This window comes from Geotrypetes seraphini, chromosome 7, assembly GCF_902459505.1.
Source record: "Geotrypetes seraphini chromosome 7, aGeoSer1.1, whole genome shotgun sequence".
Classification (NCBI taxonomy): domain Eukaryota; kingdom Metazoa; phylum Chordata; class Amphibia; order Gymnophiona; family Dermophiidae; genus Geotrypetes; species Geotrypetes seraphini.
In genome coordinates this window covers 22,026,588-22,049,094 of record NC_047090.1, presented here as the reverse complement: position 1 = coordinate 22,049,094, position 22,507 = coordinate 22,026,588, and the positions used below count along the sequence as shown (strand labels likewise).

The 22,507-nt window shown below is 43.5% G+C and overlaps 1 protein-coding gene across 4 annotated transcripts in view; it reads right to left on the bottom strand.

The window, feature by feature from the left end:
- STAB2 (stabilin 2) overlaps nt 1-22,507 on the bottom strand; it is a 403,506-nt gene that overhangs the window by 336,259 nt on the left and 44,740 nt on the right. For 2 of the 4 annotated variants that reach the window (XM_033951739.1, XM_033951741.1), the window contains exons 1-2: nt 11,325-11,463; nt 428-561 (exon numbers count right to left, since the gene is read on the bottom strand). In XM_033951739.1, coding sequence (XP_033807630.1) covers nt 428-561; nt 11,325-11,408 — 218 coding nt within the window. In that variant the 5' untranslated portion in view covers nt 11,409-11,463. Of the gene's footprint in view, nt 1-427; nt 562-11,324; nt 11,465-22,507 lie in introns of those variants that run through there. The other 2 variants (XR_004540109.1, XM_033951740.1) reach the window with 2 other exon arrangements.

Below are 22,507 nucleotides of genomic sequence, written 5' to 3'. Positions count from 1 at the left end.
AGGTTGTCTATATCTTAATCCAGGCCTGAATGGAGAAGAGCGCTTAGCCTATATCTGCAGAGTTTACCATGCCATTTCCTGTTAGGCAGGATGTCACTTCACCAAGTTAGAATGTCATCTAATACAATTTAACTACACAATTCAAAACAATTTTAAGGTTACCATTCATTTAGGTTAAATTTTTTTTTTTTTAGAATAGTATTTTTTAGAATAGTATTATAATCATTGATATTAAAACACTGTCTTCTTCAAAATATATATAACATAAGTAAATGGAGAGTGTAAACCACCTAGCTATAAGTGGTATATAAATACTAAAAATAAATAAATATCTACAATAAAAACCTTCCAGCTAGTTTTAACACACACAAAAATCTTTCTCTATAAGGAAGTGATTGATCTAGAACATTGTTATAACAACAAATACCTGCAATCTCTTATTCCCACACCGATGGTGGTTTGAGTGTAACCTTTAGAACAGTTGAATTTCAGGCTTAGAGAGCAAGACTGGCATACAGACTTGGCGGGGATGAGTGCATACTCATCACATCGGTTCTGTACCTGAGAAATAATGATACTCATGAGATATTTGCAGCTAGACTTCAGGTTTTCCCTTGGGGAATCAGACTGTTAGCAGTATCAAAGCAGAATATCTGTACAGCAAGCTAATGCATCTTTCGTAAAACAATCCTCCATCTAGGAGAGATCAAGCTTGACAGAGTCAAGTTTGCAACTTATAGGCTAATTTATTGAGGCACGAGCTTTTGAAGACCACAGTCCACTTTTTGATAGAGCAAGAAGTCAATGTCTCAAGTTACCCAGTTAATTATCTAGATACTAGTACCTAATATTACTGTCTCTGGATAACTCCTGATATCTGGATAGCACCAGGGTGGTTAGTACAGTTCCCCCTCCGTATTCGCGGTGATTTGGGATGACCAGACCAGCAAATATGGAAAAAACACAAATAACTGTCTCATATGTTATTCGCGGTTTTCTATTAAAAACCATCAAGAATATGATAACACCGTGAATAATATATGAGAAAGTTATAAAAGTTGGGGGAGGAGGTCAGAAATGTTGATGGTCTGAAGCTGCCAGAGGACGGCTTGTGCTTTCAAAATGCTTACTGCACTTTAATTTGGGGGGGGGGGGGGAGGGGAGAGTCAGCATGCTAAAAATTGTGAATAATCGAAGTCATGATTGCTGAAACTGGGAATACTGAGTGGGAACTGTAGTGATTTTCAGTGGCATCATCTAGATTATGCTGTTGAAAATTTATGTATGGCCACGGTCAACATAACTTATCCATGTAGCACCTGCTACCTGGATGAGTCCTATTAAATATTGTGCCCACTACGCAAAATGTTGATATTCATTTTTTCTATGTATAGCTCATGTGTTGAAGAAATAATATTTGGTGATTATACATATATAGTCAAGGGGGAAATTCTATATATGGTATTGAATGTTAGGTGCTACTTCCACACTGAATTTTTAATTTCAGCACATAAAAGCATTCTAAGGAATGCAAGGTACCACACTGGGGCAGAAATGGCAGATCCGTCTGAAAACATATACGCCCTTTTTATAGAATAGCACTTAAGTGCTTCTGCGCAGATTTGCCCAATGGGGCAGGGGCATGGATGTGCCAGGGATGTTCCTTAAAATTTATGCAGCATGATAGAATTTGGAGAATTTGCACTCAACTTGTGCATCAGGGTTTACACTTGGTTTCAGTTGGTGTAACTCCTCGTACCCAAAGTTGAGCATGAATCCTAACGCTACACAGATGGCTGGTGAGGGGATAGGAAAAGGATGGGGACAGTAAGGACTTTTGGGGTGGAGTGGAAGGGGATAGGGAATAAGATTGGGGAGAGTGAGCATGAGAAGAAAGTGAATTGGAGCCATAAGGAGAGGCATAGGCGTCGAGGGGGGGGGCACCACAGAGGCCGTGGCCTCCCCAAAAATTGACACTGCCCCAGCTCCCTTCCCTCCCTTTCCTATCAGGCTCTTCACCTGTGGGATCGGCTTTCTTCTGCCGCAGAGCGGCAATGAGCACTGCCCCAGCCCCCTTCCCTCCCAACCCCTGTCAGGCTCTTCACCCGCGGGAACGGCTTTCTTCTACCGCTTAGCGGCAACAAGCAGAAGCGTGCTTTGGCATGCCTGCTCAGCGCTGAGCAGCTTGTTGACTGGCTCCTGTAAATTATCGTGAATCATGAGAATTCACAGGAGACAGTCAACAAGCTGCTCAGCGCCAAGCAGGCACACCAAAGCGCGCTCCTGCTCATTGCCGCTGAGCAGTAGAAGAAAGCTGTTTAAGAAAGCTGTGGGTGAAGAGCCTGACAGGGGTTGGGAGGGAAGGGGGCAGGGGTAGTGTTCGTTGCTGCTATGCTGCAAAAGAAACCCGATCCTGTGGGTGGAGCCTGACAGGGGAGGGAGGGAAGGAAGGGGGCTGGGTGCAGAGCCTGACCCGGGGGGGGGGGGATATGGGTGCAGGGGGAGGGGAATGGGTGCAGAGCCTGATAGGGAGAGGCTTGTTGCAGGGAGGACATGCTCAGGGGGTTGGGAAGACAGATACAGCTCATACTGGGGGACAGTTCAGAAGGACAAATGTAGGGCCTTGGGGAGGGGTAGGAAAGGAGGAAAAGAGATGCTGCACAGGTGGAGTAGTGGCAAGGGGGAGAAAGAAATGCTGCCAGTGGAGGAGAGGAAAGGAACAGAGAATTGTTGGACATAGGTGTGTAGTGTGAGAGGGAAAGAGAGATGATGTATATGGGGAAAGGAAGAAAGAGGGTGAATTGTTGGACATGACAGTGCTGGAGAGGAGGGAGAGAGAAATGTTATACTTGGAGGGAGGAGAGATGACCCAAAGAAGGGAGAGATGTCAGATCACTTGAATGGGAAGGAGAGAAAGAGAGATGCCAGACCACAGAATGGAAGGGAAGGAGGGAAGAGAGAGATGTCAGACCGTAGAAAGAATAGTAGAGAGATGTTAGACCTCGGGAAGAGGGAGGGAAGGAGAGAGAAATTCCAGGCTAAGGGAAGGAGAGGAGAAAGATGCCAGACCATATGAGGGGGGAAGACAGAGATGTCTGACCATGGGATGGAGGGGAAGGGGAGACAGAAGGAGGAGATGGTGCACAGGGTGTGGCAGGGAAGAGATAAGAAATAATGCTTCTTATGGATAGATGGGAGTAGGGGAGAAGAAAGAGGGAGGAGATGGTAAACATGTATAGATGGGAAGGGAAGGCATGGAAAACTAGATTTTGAGAAGAAAGCAGAAAAATGGAAGAAAGTTGAATGGTAAAAGCTAATGCTAAAGGTGGATGTATCCAAAAATATATAAACTGACCTCACATTCAAACAAGGAACCTGAATATGGATCGTGATCAACAATTTATGAGTCACTCAGAAACGTGAAACTCTTCAAGGAAGGAACGCTCCCCCCTAGAGATGAACCAGAGTTTACCTTCCAGTCATTGCAATTGTTTCAATGCTGGTCACGCGCCATATTTGGTTACAAAAATAAATAAATAAAGGTTACAATTTTGCAACTTCTTGTGTAAGAGTTCTTTCTTTCTTTTTCATCAAACAAACATCACTCTATGAGCTGTAAGTAATGTAATGACTTAGCTTCATGATGGGTTGGGGGTCTCTACGTGGCCCCGTTTCGATTACTTCTTCAGGAGACCCGAATCATAATGCAATACAAGTCCTTGTTCAAAACTTATACGCTTTTAAACTTTGTGATGTGACAACATCGCCGAAGAACGCTGTCAGTGTGTACAAATTTTTCAACTGCCAGCGTTCTTTGGCGATGTTGTCACATGAAAAACAATAAAACATATTAGGCAATAATTCAATCATGTCCTAGTCCACATTATCTTGATAGCCAGTTCACATGATGCAACGGGGCGTGGCCTAAGGCCCATATTGCGAAAGCGGCATAGGAGAGCATCAGGAGCAGGAGGACTTTGCGCTTCCTCCTGCTCCTGAAGATGCGATGAAGGAGACTTAAGGAGTAGGAGGGACCGGATACCCCTCCTGCTCCCAACTATTTTCAAGGTATCGGGAGAGAGGGGAGGAGTGGGTCCAGACAGGCAGGCCGGCTAGCCGGCCCGACCAGGGGTGGACCAGTCAGGGTACAGTGGGCCGGGGGAGGGGGGGGGTCAGTGGCAGGAGGGAGGCTTACAGAGCAGGAGGGAAGAGCACCCCTCCTGCTCCCAACTTTTATGTATGGCAGGTTTCGGGCTTGGCTGGGCTGCTGGGCCAGGGGTGTGTGCAATTTATGACTCTCCTGCTCTCTGCTGCCCTTCCCTGCAGTGCATCCCCACTTTAAAACCACGGACTCACACTGCGGGGAAGGCCAGCAGAGAGCAGGAGAGTTGGGAGAGATAGAGAGAGTTGGGATAGGCAGAGAGAGCAGGGGAGCCAGAGAGAAGAGCCGGGGCAAAGCTGTTTTTTACACAAGTGACTAGTTTCAAGTTTCATGTTTATTAAAATTTTGATTTTAACGCAATATCAAATAATTCAATGCGTTTAACAATAGTAATTTTGGGGGGACAAATAACAATTTAAACAATAAAAACATACAATCTTATCTATAATTATCTAGGAGTGTGTGACGCAGTGGTTGGATCTACAGCCTCAGCACTCTGGGGTTGTGGGTTCAAACCCTGCGCTGCTCCTTGTGACCCTGGGCAAGTCACTTAATCCTACATAGCCCCAGGTACGTTAGATAGATTGTTAGCCCGCCGGGACAGAGAGGGAAAATGCTTGAGTACCTGATTGTAAAACCGCTTAGATAACCTTGATAGGCGGTATATAAAAATACCTAATAATAATAATAATAAAGATACATAAGGAATAGAAGGATAAATTACATTTGTTTAAAATAAAATAACCAAAAGAAAAAACATTTAGGGAGAAACAACTTCAGGAGGGATATTAAAAGGTTTTACAGAAACTTGATCTAAAAGTAACTGGTTTGTTATTCTTTTTTATGAAAAACTTGGTCTGAAATGATAGAAAATCGACGAGATTATCTAATCTAGGTTTCATATGCATCTTTATAAAGATAGCTTTTTAGTTTACTTTTAAATTTTTCTAAGGAAGTTTCAGCGCGCAAATAAATTGGAAGTTTGTTCCAAAGCTGGGGTCCCAAGATAGAGAAAATCATCACCAGTCGCTTGTTCTTGATCGGCCAGCCAGTCAATGTGTAGGGAAAAAAGTTTTGTGAATCACGTCTTTCCTGCTTTGCATGCCGATTCCCCTCATTTGCATGCACGGACCGGGATGGGATCGCTACACAGGTTAGTGAATCGGGTCGGAGGGAAAACGGGTCGCAAAGGGATCGCAAAACGATCAATGAATCTAGCCCTATATTAGCTAGGTTCACCAATGTAAGCACCTAAGGGCTAGATTCACTAAGCAAACCGATCGTGTACCAATCGGCTTGCAATCCCTTTGCGACCCTCCTGCAGTATTCACTAACCTGTTTTGCGATCCGATTCTGATCCGCACATGCAAATGAGGGGAACTGCATGCAAAGTAGGTAGGGACGCGATTCACTAAACAAATTTCCCGATCCGACTAGGCTGGCCGATCAACCCAAGAAGCGACTCCTGGAGACCAGTCGAAAACATCTTTCCGACTCTCCAGCTCCATAGAAGCCCTGCTCTGCCCGTGTTTAGCCCCTCCTGCTCCTTAGGCCTCTCATGAAGTCTTCGGGGAGCAGGAGGAACCGCAAAGTCCTCCTGCTCCTGCTCCTCCTCATGATGCACTGCCAATGTGGGCCTTAGGCCCCTCCCTATTGCATCATGTGATGCACGAGAAGGAGCCTAAGGCCTTGGTTGGCTCAGGCACCCCAGGCCCCTCCCAAGGTAGTGCGTCATGAGGAGAGGCAGGAGCAGGAACACTTTGCAGTTCCTCCTGCTCCCCAAAGATTTCATGGGAGGCCTAAGGAGCAGGAAGAACTGAGCACCCCTCCTGCTCCCAACTTTGAGGTATGGGGGTGCTGGGTCGGGCCCGGGCCCGGGCCCAGCCCGGTCCAGCCAGGGGGGTTGGTCGGCCTATGGAGCAGGAGGGTCCGAGCACCCCTCCTGCTCCCAACTTTGAAATAGGGAGTGCCGATTCGAGCCTGGCCCGGCCGGGGGTGATCTGGTCGTGTGGGTGGTGCGGTGGCCTGGTGGGGGGGGAGGGGTGTTTTTTAAATGGCAGCGGTGGGGCAAATTTTTTGTGGGGTTCGGGGAAGGAGGGGTGTTCGGGGTACTTGTTGGGAGGGGAAGTTTAATTTTTTTAAAAATCGGGCAGATATTTTGCATGTGTTAAACACGTAAAATATCTGCCCGATGAAAAAAAAATTTAAAAAGCTGGCGGCAGAAGCCCTAAGCAGGGTTTTTAAAAAAAGATTTGGATAATTTCCTAAACATCTATAAGTCGTTATTTTATTCTTTAGGGATCTTGCCAGGTACTTATGACCTGGGTTTGCCACTGTTGGAAACAGGATTCTGGGCTTGATGGATCTTCGGTTTGTCCCAGAATGGCAATGCTTATGTTTGTATGTTCACTTACACCATAGCATACAGTGCTACTGCCTGAGTTGTGAGACCAGCCAAGTAATGCTCATAACAAAATTGGAACCCTCCTTTATCCAAGGATTTTTTGTGGATTTCATTTAATAATCCATTAGATTGTGGTTAAAGAGGAATCTTGAAATCACTTTACTGAAGGAGGCAGATAGAAAATGAGAAAAAGAGATTCATGATACATTATTAGTAGGATGTATCTCAGTTTATATATCCTATATAATAAAACCCTAGAGCGCGCATGCGCTCTTGAAAACCGTGATCACTGGGGCCATGTTTTCTGATCCGTGGCCGCGTTCCATTTTAGAACGCGGCCAGGGATCACTCTGGCCACTCCCCTCCTCACTCACCAACTCGAAGCAAGCTCCTCACCAACCAGAAGCAAGCACCTCACCTCCCGCCCTCGCTCACCGCTGCTGCTGCCGCTGATCCTTCTCTTCGGGGCAGCCTTCAATCGTGGCCAGTTTTGGCGGGCCTCGCGGGCCGCTTTCCGGCCTCGGTGGCATGTTCCCTCTGACGCACGGGATCGCGTCAGGAGGGAGCGTGCTTCCGGGCTGGGGAGAGGCCTGTGAGGTTCGCTGGGGCCGGCCACCACGATTGCGGCCTGGAGCAGGCGAGAGGACGCCGGGATGCAGGGAGGGTAAGCAGGGGAATCAATACAGGGGGCCAGAGGGAGAGGAAAAGGGGGCTGCTTTGGGAGGAGGGGTGTGCTGAGGGGAGACAGAAGGGGCCATGGAGAGACAGGGAGAGGGAAAGGGGGCTGCTTTGGGGGAGGGGTGTGCTGGGGGAGACAGAAGGGGCCATGGAGAGATAGGGAGAGGGAAAGGGGGCTTCTTTGGGTGGGAGGTGTGTTGGGAACAGACAGCTTTGCTCTGGGGGGAAGACAGAAGAGGGCCATGGAGAGACAGTTAGGGAGAGGGAAAGGGGGCTGCTTTGGGGGGAGGGGTGTGCTGGGGGCAGACAGCTTTGCTCGGGGGGGGGGGGGGGGTAGAGACAGAAGGACACAGACAGCGGCCAAGGAGAGAGAGATAAAGAAACACAGACAGACACACATATATTCTAGCACCCGTTAATGTAACAGGCTTAACGACTAGTATTTATATATATATACTGTATATATATATATATATATATATGTATATACACTTACATACATGTATTGTTGAGTTATTTTAAAACTCACAGTGAGTTATCTAAGCATGATGGATTTGAACTTAATGAAATGTTGCATTGATTCTATGGAGAACACTTTTCAAAGCCATTTTTCTGAGTAAATAATTTACCTGGGCAACTTGCCTGTTGAAAACTGTCTTCTGCCTATCCTCCTAAAACCATGAATAGCATTCCATAGCATATATATTTTCAACTGAAACTAGAGGGACTTTCTGTATTCATGTTTTTGCTAGTCATGGGAAAGGCAAATAAATATGCTTAGAGGCAGGTTACAAAAGTAACATACTTTTCAAATTCACATGCTTTATTTTCCTAGCAAAATTTTGCTTACACTGGAAGTAGATGGAAAAGAGGACAAACCATGCATATACAAGAACATAATAGCCATACTTGGTCAGACCGATGGCCCATCTAGTCCCAGTATTTATGCTTTCAATAATGGCCAATCCAGGTCCCAAGTACTTGGAAGAAACCCAAATAATAGCAATATTCTATGCTACCAATCCCAGGGCAAACAGTGGCTTCCCACATGTTTGTCTCAATAGCAGACTGTGGACTTTTCCTCCAGGAACTTGCCAAACCTTTTTTAAACGCAGCTATGCTAACCACGGTTACCACATCCACTGGCAACAAGTTCCAGAGCTTAACTATTCTTTGAGCGAAAAAAATCGGTATATGTAGGGTTACCAGGCATGTCTGGGCATCTGAACGGCTTTTCAAAATAAAGTACTTTGTCTGGATTTTGAAAAGCTTCTTGTTTGGGACTGCATCAGGAAGGCATCCATGCATGCGCAGATGCAACGCGGTGATATCACGTGCATGTGACATCATGTTGCATCTGCGCATGCGTGGATGCCCTTCTGACCGACAAGAATAGGTTGAGGGTTGGGGCCGGGGCGTGACATGAGCATAATGGGGTGGGGCTGGGTGGGCCTAGGGGCAGGGCTATGGGTTCGGATTTTATTTAACTAAAATCTGGTAACCCTATGTATACTTTTCCTTTGAATTCTGGTGCAAAATCTGTGGAGAAAAAATATCTGTGAACTTTGCACAAGGTGGATAGTTTGAATAGTGCTACTAAAAATGCCCGGTTAATGCCCAAGCCGAAACCAGTTATTTTGATGACGTTCCACTAAGCTGCAGTAAGTGCTACTGCATGCTTACTGCAGCTTACACGCGTCCTGTAGTAAGTGCCAAATTAGTATGTACTAATCTGGGTGCTAATAATTTTTTTCTGTTTTTGTTTTAAAGGGAACGAGCTGGGAATGGAGAGTGGGTATCCCTGCACAAATCAGTTAGCGCAGCTACATTATCATGTAATAATTGGTTAGTGCAGGATTACCGTGTGAGCTCTTAGGCCAAGATTCTATAAATGAAACTATGGAATCATGGGGTGCGAGGGGAGGTCCACCGATGGATCAAAAACTGGCTGTCAGACAGGAAGCAGAGGGTTGGTGTAAAGGGCCACTACTCGGACTGGCAAGGGGTCACGAGCGGGGTTCCTCAAGGGTCAGTGCTGGGACCGCTCCTGTTTAACATATTCATCGACGACCTGGAGGCGGGAACAAAATGTGAGGTCATCAAATTCGCAGACGATACCAAACTATTCAGCAGGGTTGAAACCACGGTAGATTGCGAGGATCTCCAAAGGGATCTTACGACACTGGAAGAATGGGCGAAAAAGTGACAAATGAGCTTCAGCGTGGGGAAATGCAAGGTCATGCATATAGGGAGAAGGAACCCGATGTTCACTTACAAAATGGGGGGAACAATGCTAGGGGTCAGTAAGCTGGAAAGAGACCTGGGAGTGATGGTAGACACGACATTGAAGGCGTCAGAACAGTGCGCCACAGCCTCGAGGAAAGCAAACCAAATGCTAGGTATCATTAAGAAGGGTATCTCGACCAGTACAAAGGAAGTCATCCTGCCACTGTACCGGGCTATGGTGCGCCCCCATCTGGAATACTGTGTACAGTACTGGTCACCGTACCTCAAAAAGGACATGGCAATGCTTGAGGGAGTCCAGAGAAGAGCAACTAAACTGATTAAGGGTATGGAAAACCTTACATACACTGACAGACTAAAAAGGCTGGGGCTGTTCTCCCTGGAGAAGCGGAGACTCAGAGGAGATATGATAGAGACCTTCAAGATCCTGAGGGGCATCGAAAAGGTTGACAAGGACAGATTTTTCAATTTGAAAGAAACCACAAGAACAAGGGGACACTCGATGAAATTGAAGGGGGACAGGTTTAGAACAAACGCAAGGAAATTTTTTTTCACACAGAGGGTGGTGGACACATGGAACACCCTTCCGGAAGCCGTGATAGGAAATAGCACAGTACAGGGTTTCAAGGAAGACCTGGATAGGTTCCTGGAGGACAAAGGGATTGAGGGGTACAGATAAGAGCAGTGGAAGGTTTAGAGATAAGTGTAGAGGTAGGTATAAAATTAGTCAGGGACTGCTGCTCAGGCAATATGTCTGGGCAGGACACATATTTACATGTGAGGATTATAGAATACTATAAACGACTGCTACTAGTAATCATTTCTATACTGCTGCTAGATGTACACAGTACTGTTTATGGTATGGCGGTATATAAAAATAAAGTTATTATTATTAAGCAAATACTCTCTTTGTCTGTTATGGGCTCACAATCTAAGTTTTTGTACCTGGGGCAAAGGAAGGTTGTGACTTGCCCAGTGTCAAAAGGAGCTTGCCATGGAAACTGAACCCAGTTCCCCAGGATCACAACCCACTGCACTAACCATTAGGCTACTCTTCCTCTGTGGGGGTTTTTTTTTTAAAGTGATTTAGGCATGAACACTTACATCAGCTCTATGGCAGATATAAGTACACACCTTAATTCTAGTCATGTGTTTGATATTTTGTGCTGGTATTTTATAAAGAAAAATATATGTGCACTTTTCTGTACAGAATAGGCTAAAGTAGTCACATTTTAGGTGCCCATTTAGAAAACTGCCCTCCCCATGCTTTAGGTGCTCATCAGCTTGCCAATTGCTAAGTTTAGAGATCTTGCACAAATTGAAACACATTATAACATCTACATCTCATCCTCTAATATAATGTATATAAAGGCAGAAACGCTCCATTTCTCTGTAGTGTAGTACTTTGATGGCAGCCAAAGAGAAATTAGAATCTTTGGTCTCGGGAGATTCACATGAATAGTTTCAGAATAAATAATATGTTTTCCTGAAACTATACAGGAAATGAACTTCAAAGAAAAGTTTACAGATGCGCTGATCCTGTAAAAAGTTTGCAGTTGTATCTTTCTCACATGATAAGTCTAATAAACTTTTTTTTTTTTCAAAAGCATTTCTGTTATATTTTGGAGTTCAATAAATAAATAAATACCAGTACCACCCCCCAAAAGACTTTTTAGAATGTGTATAAAAAGTAGGCTATGGATGAAAGGATGCATGAACAAGAAAGAGCCATTCAGCAGCCAAAATAAACTCTTAAAGCTGGTTATAAAATATACTTTAGACTCATACAGAACCAGAGGTCCACAGTGCAATTCCACAGCTTGCTAAATGTCTTACCTGTGCTGCAGATGAAGCCTTTGGATTACTGCTGATAGCAGCCACACATAAGGCAAGAAAGAAGAACATTTGTCTTGCTTCCATTAATATAACCCTCCTTTTTGCCTCTTTCGACCAAGTTGTGAAATGATGACTAGATTATTAGTACAGGGATGGGCCTTGGCTTTCTTTTCCTTATCATCTCACTGCCTTATTCACTGATGGTTTTTGCCTTTAAATATTTCCCCCTTCCCCACCACCCCCTACTGCCTTTTCCTGCAGTAGGCAGGGGATGGAAACACCCACTGTGTAGAACCTGCCCCTAGATAAGGAAATAAAATCCCAAAATGCATGGTTTTCATTGAACATTTTGATGTGAAAGCTGAACCCCCCTTCCCCCTCCCCCCCCCCAGCTGAATGACAGGATATCCTGACACAGTTGTGCTTTGAAGAGGATTCCCTGAAGCCTCTGGTGGAATGGTCCCCAGGTCACAGAACTATGCTGACATGAACCCTTAAAGCATTTCATTTGCAAGCTGAAAGGACTAGAGGTGTGAAAGAAGTACAAATTATACTGTCATATTAAAAGGGTGCCTGAATAAAAAAAAAGAAGCCTTGAGGTCAGAGTATACAGTAGGTTTTCCATCTCTTGCAACAGAAAGGACGTATCTATTTTGACAACTATGAAACTGCAACCAGTATCTGTGGCAGCCAAAGGGAGCATCATCACTGAAGTTTCAAGTTTATTAGGTTTTTATATACCGCCTATCAAGGTTATCTAAGCGGTTTTACAGTCAGGTACTCAAGCATTTTCCCTGAAGCTTGGGTGAACTGATGTGTACATAAGAACATACGAATTGCCGCTGCTGGGTCAGACCAATGGTCCATCCTGCCCAGCAGTCTGCTCCCGCGGCGGCCCCAAGGTCAAGACCAGTGCTCCAAATGAGTCCAGTCTCACCAGTTTAGCATGAACTTGTCCAACTTTGTCTTGAAACCCTGGAGGGTGTTTTCCCCTATAACAGCCTCCGGAAGAGCGTTCCAGCTTTCTACCACTCTCTGGGTGAAGAAGAACTTCCTTACGTTTGTACGGAATCTATCCCCTTTCAACTTTAGAGAGTGTCCTCTCGTTCTCCCTAGCTTGGAGAGGGTGAACAACCTGTCCTTATCTACTAAGTCTATCCCCTTCAGTACCTTGAATGTTTCGATCATGTTCCCTCGCAGTCTCCTCTTTTCAAGGGAGAAGAGGCCCAGTGTACTTGTGTTACGTGTCCTCATATGAACAGGAAAGGCTTGATTCTATATGCAGCACCCTAATTGCGGACGCATGTAAATCTGCATGTAACTTAATTTTTTTTAAAAATCGGTTAATTGGCATGGTTATTCTCATAAAAACCAATAAAAATATTTTAATTGATAGAGTTACATATAGATATCCACGCAGCATCCAACGATGCCTATGTCCACTCCAGGTGCTCTCCGACACCTAACAATGACTATCTGAAAAGTAGACATGGTTAGGGAGTGGAAAATAGGTGTGGTAAATTAGGCCTAATAAAACATGGTCTAATATAGCGGCACCTACCTCAAGGACACTACCACTAAGGATGCCTAGGTGCCGCTACGTGCGATTCTATATGCAGCACCTAGTGGCTGACTGACCACCACACAGACTAGTACCTAAAAGTTAGACTTGGTTAATAGAATCAGGCCCAAAGTGTTTTAGTAGTATTAGTAGCTGTTACAAAGGGTATGCATTATGTTGCTGGGGCCACACAATGTAGCTGGAAGGCCTTTTTGGTACTGAAATCGAGGGTGTTAGCCGTGGGAGCTACATTTCCATGTAATATTTGTTAGCTTTTCAAAGTAAAGATTAGATTATTTAGGATCCGCTATAATTAATGCAGTTTCTTAAGAATCATGAGAAATGACTGCTTTTTCCTTTTGAAAAAGCTGTTTAAGTAAGTAGTTAGGATTAAAAAAAACAAAAAAAACCCAAACTTATTTGGTTTCCTTTTATATTTTCTTCTATTCAGTAACACTTTTTCTGTTTTTCTTTCCATTGTTTTAGCAGATGTTAAAAGGATTTAACACAAACTAAGGGCTCCTTTTACAAAGGTGCGCTAACGTTTTTAATGCACGCACCGGATTAGTCGAAAATCTGCCTGCTCAAAAGGAGGCGGTAGCGGCTAGTGCGCGCAGCAATTTAGCTCATGCTATTCCATGCGTTAAGGCCCTAGCACAGCTTTGTAAAAGGAGCCCTAAGGCTTTGGGGCTGAATTCAATAAATGGTGATCAAAAATTGGCACTGAATGGTATTCTATAATGAGTGTTCTGGGATGGGCGTGTAATGTTGGGATCTGCGCTCAGTTTGCGGGAGTAGGAGTTACACCAACTGAAACCAGTGCGCAAGTTGAGTGCGGTTCCACAGTATTCTATAACACTGTGCGCTTTTTACTGGAATGTCCCTGACCTGATCATTCCTCTTCCATGGCCACACCTCCTTTGCAGATCTGCATGGAAGCAAATAGGTGCTATTTTATATACAGTATTTTGATTTGCTTGTTCCTACAGTACTTTTTACTGTGAAACTCTGGTATGAATGCTTGTTTTTCTTTCTTATCTAATATTAGTTTTTAAGCCTGTTACATTAACGGGTGCTAGAATAGATGTGTCTGTCTTTCTTTCTTTCTCTCTCTCTCCTTGGCCGCTTTCTGTCTGTCTTTCTTTCTATCTTTCTCTCCTTGGCCGCTATCTGTCTTTCTGTCTCTCTCTCTCCTCGGCTGTCCACCACCACCCCTTGCCTGCTCCCCCTGACCAGCAGTAGCACTTTCTTCTGTTTTTCTCTCTCCTTGGCTGCTGTCTGTCTTTGTTTGTTTGTTTATGCCTCTCTCCTTGGCCGCTGTGTCTGCCTGTCTTTCTTTCTGTCTCTCTCCTTGGCCGCTGTCTGTCTGTCATTTTTTCTTTCTTTCTCTCTCTCTCCTTGGCTGCTGTCTGTCTTTGTTTGTTTGTTTATGTCTCTCTCCTTGGCCGCTGTGTCTGCCTGTCTCTCTCCTTAGCTGCTTTCTGTCTGTCTTTCTTTCTTTGGCCGCTGTCGGTCTGTCTTTCTGTCTGTCTCTCTGACCCCCTGTCTGTCTGTCATTCTTTTTGTCTATGTCTCTCCCTGGCCCCCTGACTCCAACAGTCATGCGAACTAGAACTGGAGCTAAAACCTGGAGGTGGAACATACACAAAAGGAGAGAGTGGTGCTATAATACCATCAGCAAACGTGAAAATGAACAGTGTCAAGAACATGAAGAACCAGAGGTAACTTGAACAGAGTTTTTTTGACTTGCATTGGGTGAATCTCTTCATAAAGGTGGTTAATATATCCCAATAAAACAAGCAAATAAATAGACTAACTTAGAAATTGTGCCTAACAAAAGCATTACAAACCATAAATGTGCCTTGAGCAACACGCTTGTAAATGCTCTCAGTGTGCACCCACCCACCCCCACTCACTTGTGTTACATTGACAAGGGAAATCAATGGAAGTTTCCAAGTTTCTTTATTCTTTGATATACTGTTTATCAAACAGATACCTAAATGGTTTACAATGGAATAAGTCTATAAAATTAAAATATATATATATAAAAAAAGAATAGTAAAAAAATAAAATAGGAATGCATGACAAACTGACATAATGGAAACAAGGGGGAGGAGGGATGAGGTAGGTTAAAAAACACTTCAAGATTGACAATAAAAATAAATGGAGGAAAGAGATGGAGGGGGTAAATATAATGAGGTAGGGCTTGCTTCGAGAGAAGCATTTTTGGAGAAGTCCATGAAGGAGCTACACAGATTCTATTTGAAGAAGTTTAGAGCACAGATTGTAGGTGCAAGATTGGTGTCCCAGTTTCCTTTGCAGACCATACATTTGCACCAGCAACACATAGCTAACTACAGCCCTGGTGCCTGATGTGGCCATGTTTCACCCAAAGGGATCATATAACATCAAAATGGATAATTCATATCACAGCAACAAAACAGACATAACTGTCATTTCCTCAGAGCAACATTGTCAAGCTGCTTTTCATAGACAAAAGCCATTGTAATGCTTGTGTGGCAGCATGCAAAGGTTTAACATACAAATATCTGCCTGTGAAAAGGCGCTTTATAAAGTACAAACCTAAGCACACAAATGCATTTTAGCCACAATTTCAGCAGGTTGGTAAGGCTGTATTATAAAGACATCTAAGCATCATGTTGTCTTTGTAGAAAGTCTCCAAAATAATCGTCTTCTTGAAGGGCAATTTTAAATGCATTTCTGGGCATAAAGCAGAGGTAATTTTAAAACTGAAACAAATAAAAGAACATAAGAATAGCCATACCAATGGTCCATCTAGCCCATATCCTGTTGCCTACAGGGGCCAATCCAGGTCACAAATACCTGGCAAAAAATCAAGTAGCAGCACAATTCCATGCTACCAATCCCAGGGCAAGCAGTGGCTTCTTCATGTCTGTCTAAATACCAGACTATGGACTTATCCAAACCCTTTATAAACCCAGCTATGCTAACATCCTCTGACAAGTTCCAGAGCTAAACTATTCTTTGAGTGAAAAAATATTTCCTCCTATTTGTTTTAAATGTATTTCTATGTAATTTCATTGAATGTCTTTGTACTTTTTGAGAGCGTGAAAAACGATCCACTCCTACCTGTTCTATACCATCTCTTTTCCAAGCTGAAGAGCCCTAATCTCTTTAGTCTTTACTCATAGGAGTTCCATCCCCTTTATCATTTTGGTTGCTCTTTAAACCTTTTCTAATTCTGCTGTATCTTTTTTGAGATTGAGTGACCAGAGCTGAATGCTGTACTCAAGGTGAGGTCGCACTATGGAGCGATAGAGAGGCATTATAATATTCTTGATCTTATTTACCATCCCTTTCCTAGCAATTCCTAGCATTCTGTTTGCTTTTTTGGCAACCATTGCACACTAGGCAGATGATTTCAGCAGTGTCTACAATGATGCTCAGATCTTTTTATCTAGACCCTTGGATTAGATAATTATCCCTTCCTTTTTAGAAAACCGTGCAAGAGGTTTTTACTGCTGGCCAGTGTGCTGAATGCTCTTCGCTGCTCCAACGGTCATAGAGTTCCTATGAGTGTTGGAGCAGCACAGAGCATTCAGCGCGCTGGCCTGGGCTAAAAGCCTCTTGTGGGGCATGATTTGGATTATTTTTACCAATATGTATCATTTTGCATTTGTCCACATTAAATTTCATCTGCCATTTGAATACCCGGTCTCTTCCTTCAAGTTTTCACAGTCCGCTTGTGATTTGGCAACTTTGAATAGTTTTGTGTCATCTGTAAATTTAATTCCTCACTTGTCATTCCAATTTCCAGATCATTTATAAATATGTTAAATAGCACCGGTCCCAGTACAAACCATGCAGTACGCCACTGTTTACCCTTCTTCTTTGAGAAAAATGGCCATTCAACACTACCTTCTGTTTTCTGTCCAATAACCAATTCCTAATCTACAACAGAACATTGACTCCTATAGACACATAAATTGTATGTGCATAGTTTTTAAAGTGCAGGTACTGACAGATTTTCAAAACAAAAATATACACTGTATAAGCATTTCTGCTTTGAAAATTACCCCAAAGGATTTATAGGCTGCTGTTTGACATGGGAAAAATTTATTGGCTTATCTTACCCACTTATGTATATATTTTATTAAATATGTCCATATATGCAAACTGCTCCTGATCTTTATCCCCTGGAATGTCTCACTCAGTCTGGGTAAACTTGCTTGTGCATTTGTTTATCCACCCCTCAACAGAATAATTTTATATGAACCTGTTTCTGTGTATATATCACTATTTTATCCAAAGAACTGCTTTTCCATCTTGCCTCACTAAAAAAAAAAAAAAAAAAGAAGAAGGTATGCGTGAGGGCTGTAGAGAAAGCAAAAAGGCAAGAGCGGGTCTTTGCAAGGAAGGAAGAGAAAAGAAATTTGCAACAATAAATCTAGATGTTATGAAGTGTCAGCTTTTTCCAATAGTTCCTTTTCTTGATCCCTATAGTTGTTTCCCAAAAATGTCCAGATCTGGAAGAAAACAAGTTTGTTATGAACTGACAGGGCAAAAGGCTTTTCCTGCACACTCATCAGATTGTTTTCCTGTCTGTTTTTTTTTTTTTTTTTTGAGGAGGACAATCATTTACTTGTGCTGGTGACCATCAGCTTTAAAAATGCATGCTTATGGTCTGAAAGATATACAATTCCCTACAATATTTGAAATTTTGGATTACTTATCCCTTCCAATCCTTCGAAGGATGAATTTGCTTGCAGTGCTAGCTCTAGGACTCGATGGTTCAATCTAATATAATAAAACGCTAGGCCGCACATGCGCACTCCCATCGCGTGGGTCCGTTTTCCGTGAGCTGTAGCGACCCATAGGAAGTGCGCATGCGCGGCTTATGGTTCTTTGAAAGACGCAGCGGTGGCTACTCTCACGATCCCCGCCTGCGTCGGACTTTCGACGCAGGTGGGGATCATGAGAGGAGCCACCGCCGCGTCTTTCAACAACAACAAAAAAATACGGCAAGGCGGATGTCGGCCGCGGTGGCTGTCGGTGGCTGTAGGCCGCAGCAACTGTAGCCCGTCACGGCCGAGCACAGAGACGGGCCGAAGTTTTTTTCAACTTCTCAAAGACGCTGCAGCGGCTCCTCTCAAGAGCCGCTCCTGCATCGGAGAAGGCGGCGATCATGAGAGGAGCCGCCGGGAAGTTACACTGCTGGGGGCTCGGGCTGTTAGGTCTGTCCAGGCTCCTCTCGCGGTAAATAGAGGGAGGGAATGCTGCGGCTGCTGGACAGGGAAGTAGGGAAGGAGATAGGAAGAAAGACACAGGGACAGGGGCAGGGAGAGAGACAGAAAGACAGACAGACAAAGGGGCCAGGGAGGGAGAGACACAGAAAGAAAGACAGCGGGAGGAAGAGAGACGGAAAGAAAAAGACAGGGGTATGGAGAGAAACAGAAAGAAAGACAGACATATATTCTACCACCAGGGGGAGGAAGGGAAACAGAAAGAAAAGAAGAAAGACACAGGGACAGGGAGAGACACAGAAAGACAGACATACAAAGGGGGCCATGGAGAGAGACAGCTACAGAGAAAGACAGCAGGACAGAGAGAGAGAGAGAGAGAGAGAGACGGAAATAAAGACAGACAGACAGACATGTATTCTAGCACCCGTTAATGTAACGGGCTAAAATACTAGTTATGCAATAAAAAGTTTGCATGGATCAGTCATGGTAAGAGCCACACTGCATTTGGGACGAGCTTAAAATCTAGAATGAAGGTTGATAGGTCTTGGATGAGTAGATCTCCATTAGCATTTTATTTTTATTGTTTAGGTTATTGTATAATTCATGATCCATGTTATTATCATGATAGTTTTAAAAATCAGGCACTAGAACATAGTCCACATGTGCTATACTGTATACCTGCCCCAATTTTCAAAGTGAAAGTACCCCTGCAATTTCTAAGTTTATTTAATTTTTACTATCCCGCACCAAGGGCGGACCTTCTGGGTGGCTTACAATCTAAAAATCACAGGGGGAAAAAAAACAAGGGTTTAAGTGACATAAAGTATAACAGTGACATGAGAGTGAACTTAGGAGGATGAACTACAATTCTTGACAGGAAAGAGGAGAGATAACACATTTGATGGAACTCTACATTTTAGCAGAACTTATTCAACGGAGTTAGGAAATAAATATCCACGAAAAACATCTGCTTTTTGTGAGCATGGAAAGTACACATGTAGGTTTGAAAATATAATCTATAGATTCACTTTCCTTCCCCTTAACTAAACAAATCCATAGGAATAATGCAACTGAAGTACACACATCCCCCTGGATTTTATATAACACATCCAAATTTCTGCACTCAACTTTGCACCCACATTTTGTACCTCATTTAGAATATTGTGTACAATTCTGGAGACCAAAAAGATATAAGCAGGATGGAATTGGTCCAGAGGAAGGCTTCTAAAATGGTCGGTGGTCTATGTTATAAGGTGTATGGGGACAGATTTAAAGATCTCAATATATATACTTTGGAGGAAAGGCAGAAGAGAGGAGATATGATAGGGATGTTTAAATATCTACGTGGAATATATACGCATGAGGTATGTCTTTTTCAATTGAAAGGAAACTCCAGAGTGAGAGGGCATGGAATGAAGTTAAAAGGTGATAGGCTCAAGAATCTAAGGAAATACTTTTCTACAGAAAGGGTGGTAGATGCATGAACTTAAGAAATTGTGGGAAGGCATGTAGGATCTCTTAGGTAGAGGAGGAGATAGTGAATGCTGCAGATGGGCCTTTATCTGCCATCATATTTCCATGTTTTCATCAGAGATGCACACACAAATAAATTGACTAATGAGCTTGGAAACATAAAAAATTGGGTGCTAACAACCAATTAATTGTTAATTGGCAGTCTTAAAAATTTCCATACACATCTCATTGCATACTATTCTGTAAAGTACAATGCCTATCTTCAATTACACATATCTGAAAAGACGGCTTGGCCAGGAGCCTATTGAGGCATTCTAAAACTTTGTGCACGGATTTACAGAATTTGTCCGAAGTGCACCTAAGTTGAGTACCAGCATTTATACCTGTTTTTAGCAAATATAACTACGGCACCCAAATGTTAGGCACAGGATCCATTGAATTTTTATATTTAACACTGGTGGCCATCATCAAAACACTGACCAGTTGATGGCTGAATATTGGGCCTTATGGATGGAGGGAGGGGGAAAATAAAAGTTAGGATTAACTATTTATATTCAGTTATCCTGAAGCATCAACTAGGCTACTTAATATCAGCTCCAAGCCTAAAGCCATAACAGCATGCTCCTCTCCTTCTGTTTTTCTGACAGCTGTAATAATGTCAGGAATGTGGTACTGATCTTTCCTGTTCCACCACAGACTTGTTGGTTTCTAGAGAAGATGGGGGCCAGACATATCCCTTTCCTGCCCTTGGTATGTAAAACAATGGCACCATAAATTCTGTAGTATTGACTGACTATGCCTTACTTATTTTTTGTTGGAGGGTGGGTAGTGCTTAACAAATGCCCTACATTATAGTCTGTTGATCTCACTTTCACTTGTATGGGCTATGGCAGTAACATTTTAATGCTGATGGTCTCATTAGTGGTAAATTTGGTGATCCTAACAGTAATAGTTGACAGTATGGTCCACCGTAGGTGTCAGCACCCAAAAAAATATCTGTCATTGTAGGCAATATGCTGAAACCTTCTGCCCAATGTGAAGCCATGGCCAAAAAAGCAAACAGGATGCTAGAAATGATTATGGTCTAAAAATCCTGAGTGGTGTAGAACAGGTAAAGTGAACCAACTTTTTACTCCATCAAGACTAGGGAACACTTGAGCTCAGACGTACGAGCACCACCCCCGCAGTTTCGGATCACCTGTTCTCCAAGGGGTGAGGTAACCCCGGAGTTTGGGGTGGACCTTACTCCTGAGGCAGTTTACAGCGTTGTGGAGAGCGTGGAGGAAGAACTCCCTGCACAGGGAGTGTTTGCAGAAGAATTGGGGGCCTGTTCAACAAGCAGAGGTGGAACAAACCAGACGGAGCAAACCCAGGGAACTTTCCTTGAGGGTGAGTATTTCTACACCCAACAAAAATTTCCTATATGGGAGAAGCCCACCCAGTTGACTCTGGAGTCTCTTTGGGATTTAGTGGCTAGTTTTGCTAAAATTATTAGCCCCAATTTCCATTATATAGAGAATAAGTTGATTCAATACACTAAGGAGCTTAAAGACTTAAAAGAAGATCTGACTCTTTCAAAAACTTTTGTCCAAAAGCTTGACCAAGATGTTTTAGCTTCTAAACAATTGCAAGAGGCCCTAGTCAAGGATAACGTTAATCTTAGAAGGAAATTGGAAGCGCTTGAGAATATTTCATGAAATACTAACTTGAGACATTAATTTTCCAAGACTGACAAATTCTGGGGTTCAAAAAGGGACTGGATGACTTCCTGGAAGCGAAGGGCATAACAGGGTACAGATAGAGGTTTACCTTACAGGACATTAAGCGAACAGGGTATGGACGTTTAGGTTAGGTAGGGAACACTTACAGGTCATGGACCTGGGGGGGGGCCGCCGCGGGAGCGGACTGCCAGGCACGATAGACCCCTGGTCTGACCCGGCAGAGGCAATTCTTATGTTCTTAAGAAACAAAGCACTTTTGGACTTGGTGAATGAAGTGGGAGGGTGAAGTAAGAGAGTAAGGGGGAGAAACAGAGAAAATAATGAAATGCAAAAAAACAAACAAAAGAGAAAATGGATGATGAAAGAAAAATTTAAAAATGCACTAAAGCCAAATGAAATTATCCAGACACATACAAAGCAGATTGGAAATCCATTTCATTTGTGAAATGCAAATTTTTCAGACTAGAAGGAATTTCAATTCATTGGCATTTGTTGCTATTTTCTATCCAGATGAAGGTACTGTGCAGTAGATTTTATACCCAGGGGTTTCCCCGCCCTTCGTTCTGTAAAGCAGTCAGGGACACTGAGACATTCAACTGGGGTACTGGAAGGACTGAGGGAGCTGAATCCACTACTCCTGTGTTGCCAGTGGGTGTGAAACCTTCCTAGGAATGCACAGTTACATATTTAGATGAAAAACAATCATTTCAGCCTGGGAAGAAATCAATTCCAAATCATAAAAACTTCCCTCAGACTGTAAATAGGTGGGGGTGGGGTGGAAGGCGCATCCCATGGGAATGTGAAGGGATGTGAAGCCATGTGTAGAATTTCACTGAGGGACCTCCTTTGCAGAAGTCAGTACGGGCTGAAAATCAAAGCCACTTGTGAAAAACAGTAACCCAATAGTACTGAAAATTGAACCTCCAAGTTTTCTTTGTGCTTCCTGGATTAGAGAGCTGATGACACTATTTGCAATAAGACTGGATGTATTTTATCCAGCATCCAGCGTGTGGATACTGCAAACTCCTGGATTTGTGAAGTTTGAAAAATCATACGCACCATGAGCACTTTGTATGACCCCCACCCTGGAATGACCATTAATCCATCATTTTAAAGTGTCACTCAGGTAGTTGCTCTTAATGAATTCTCCTCACACAACACATCCATGAACATAGCTCCAGGCTGCAGCTGGTGCAGACTGAG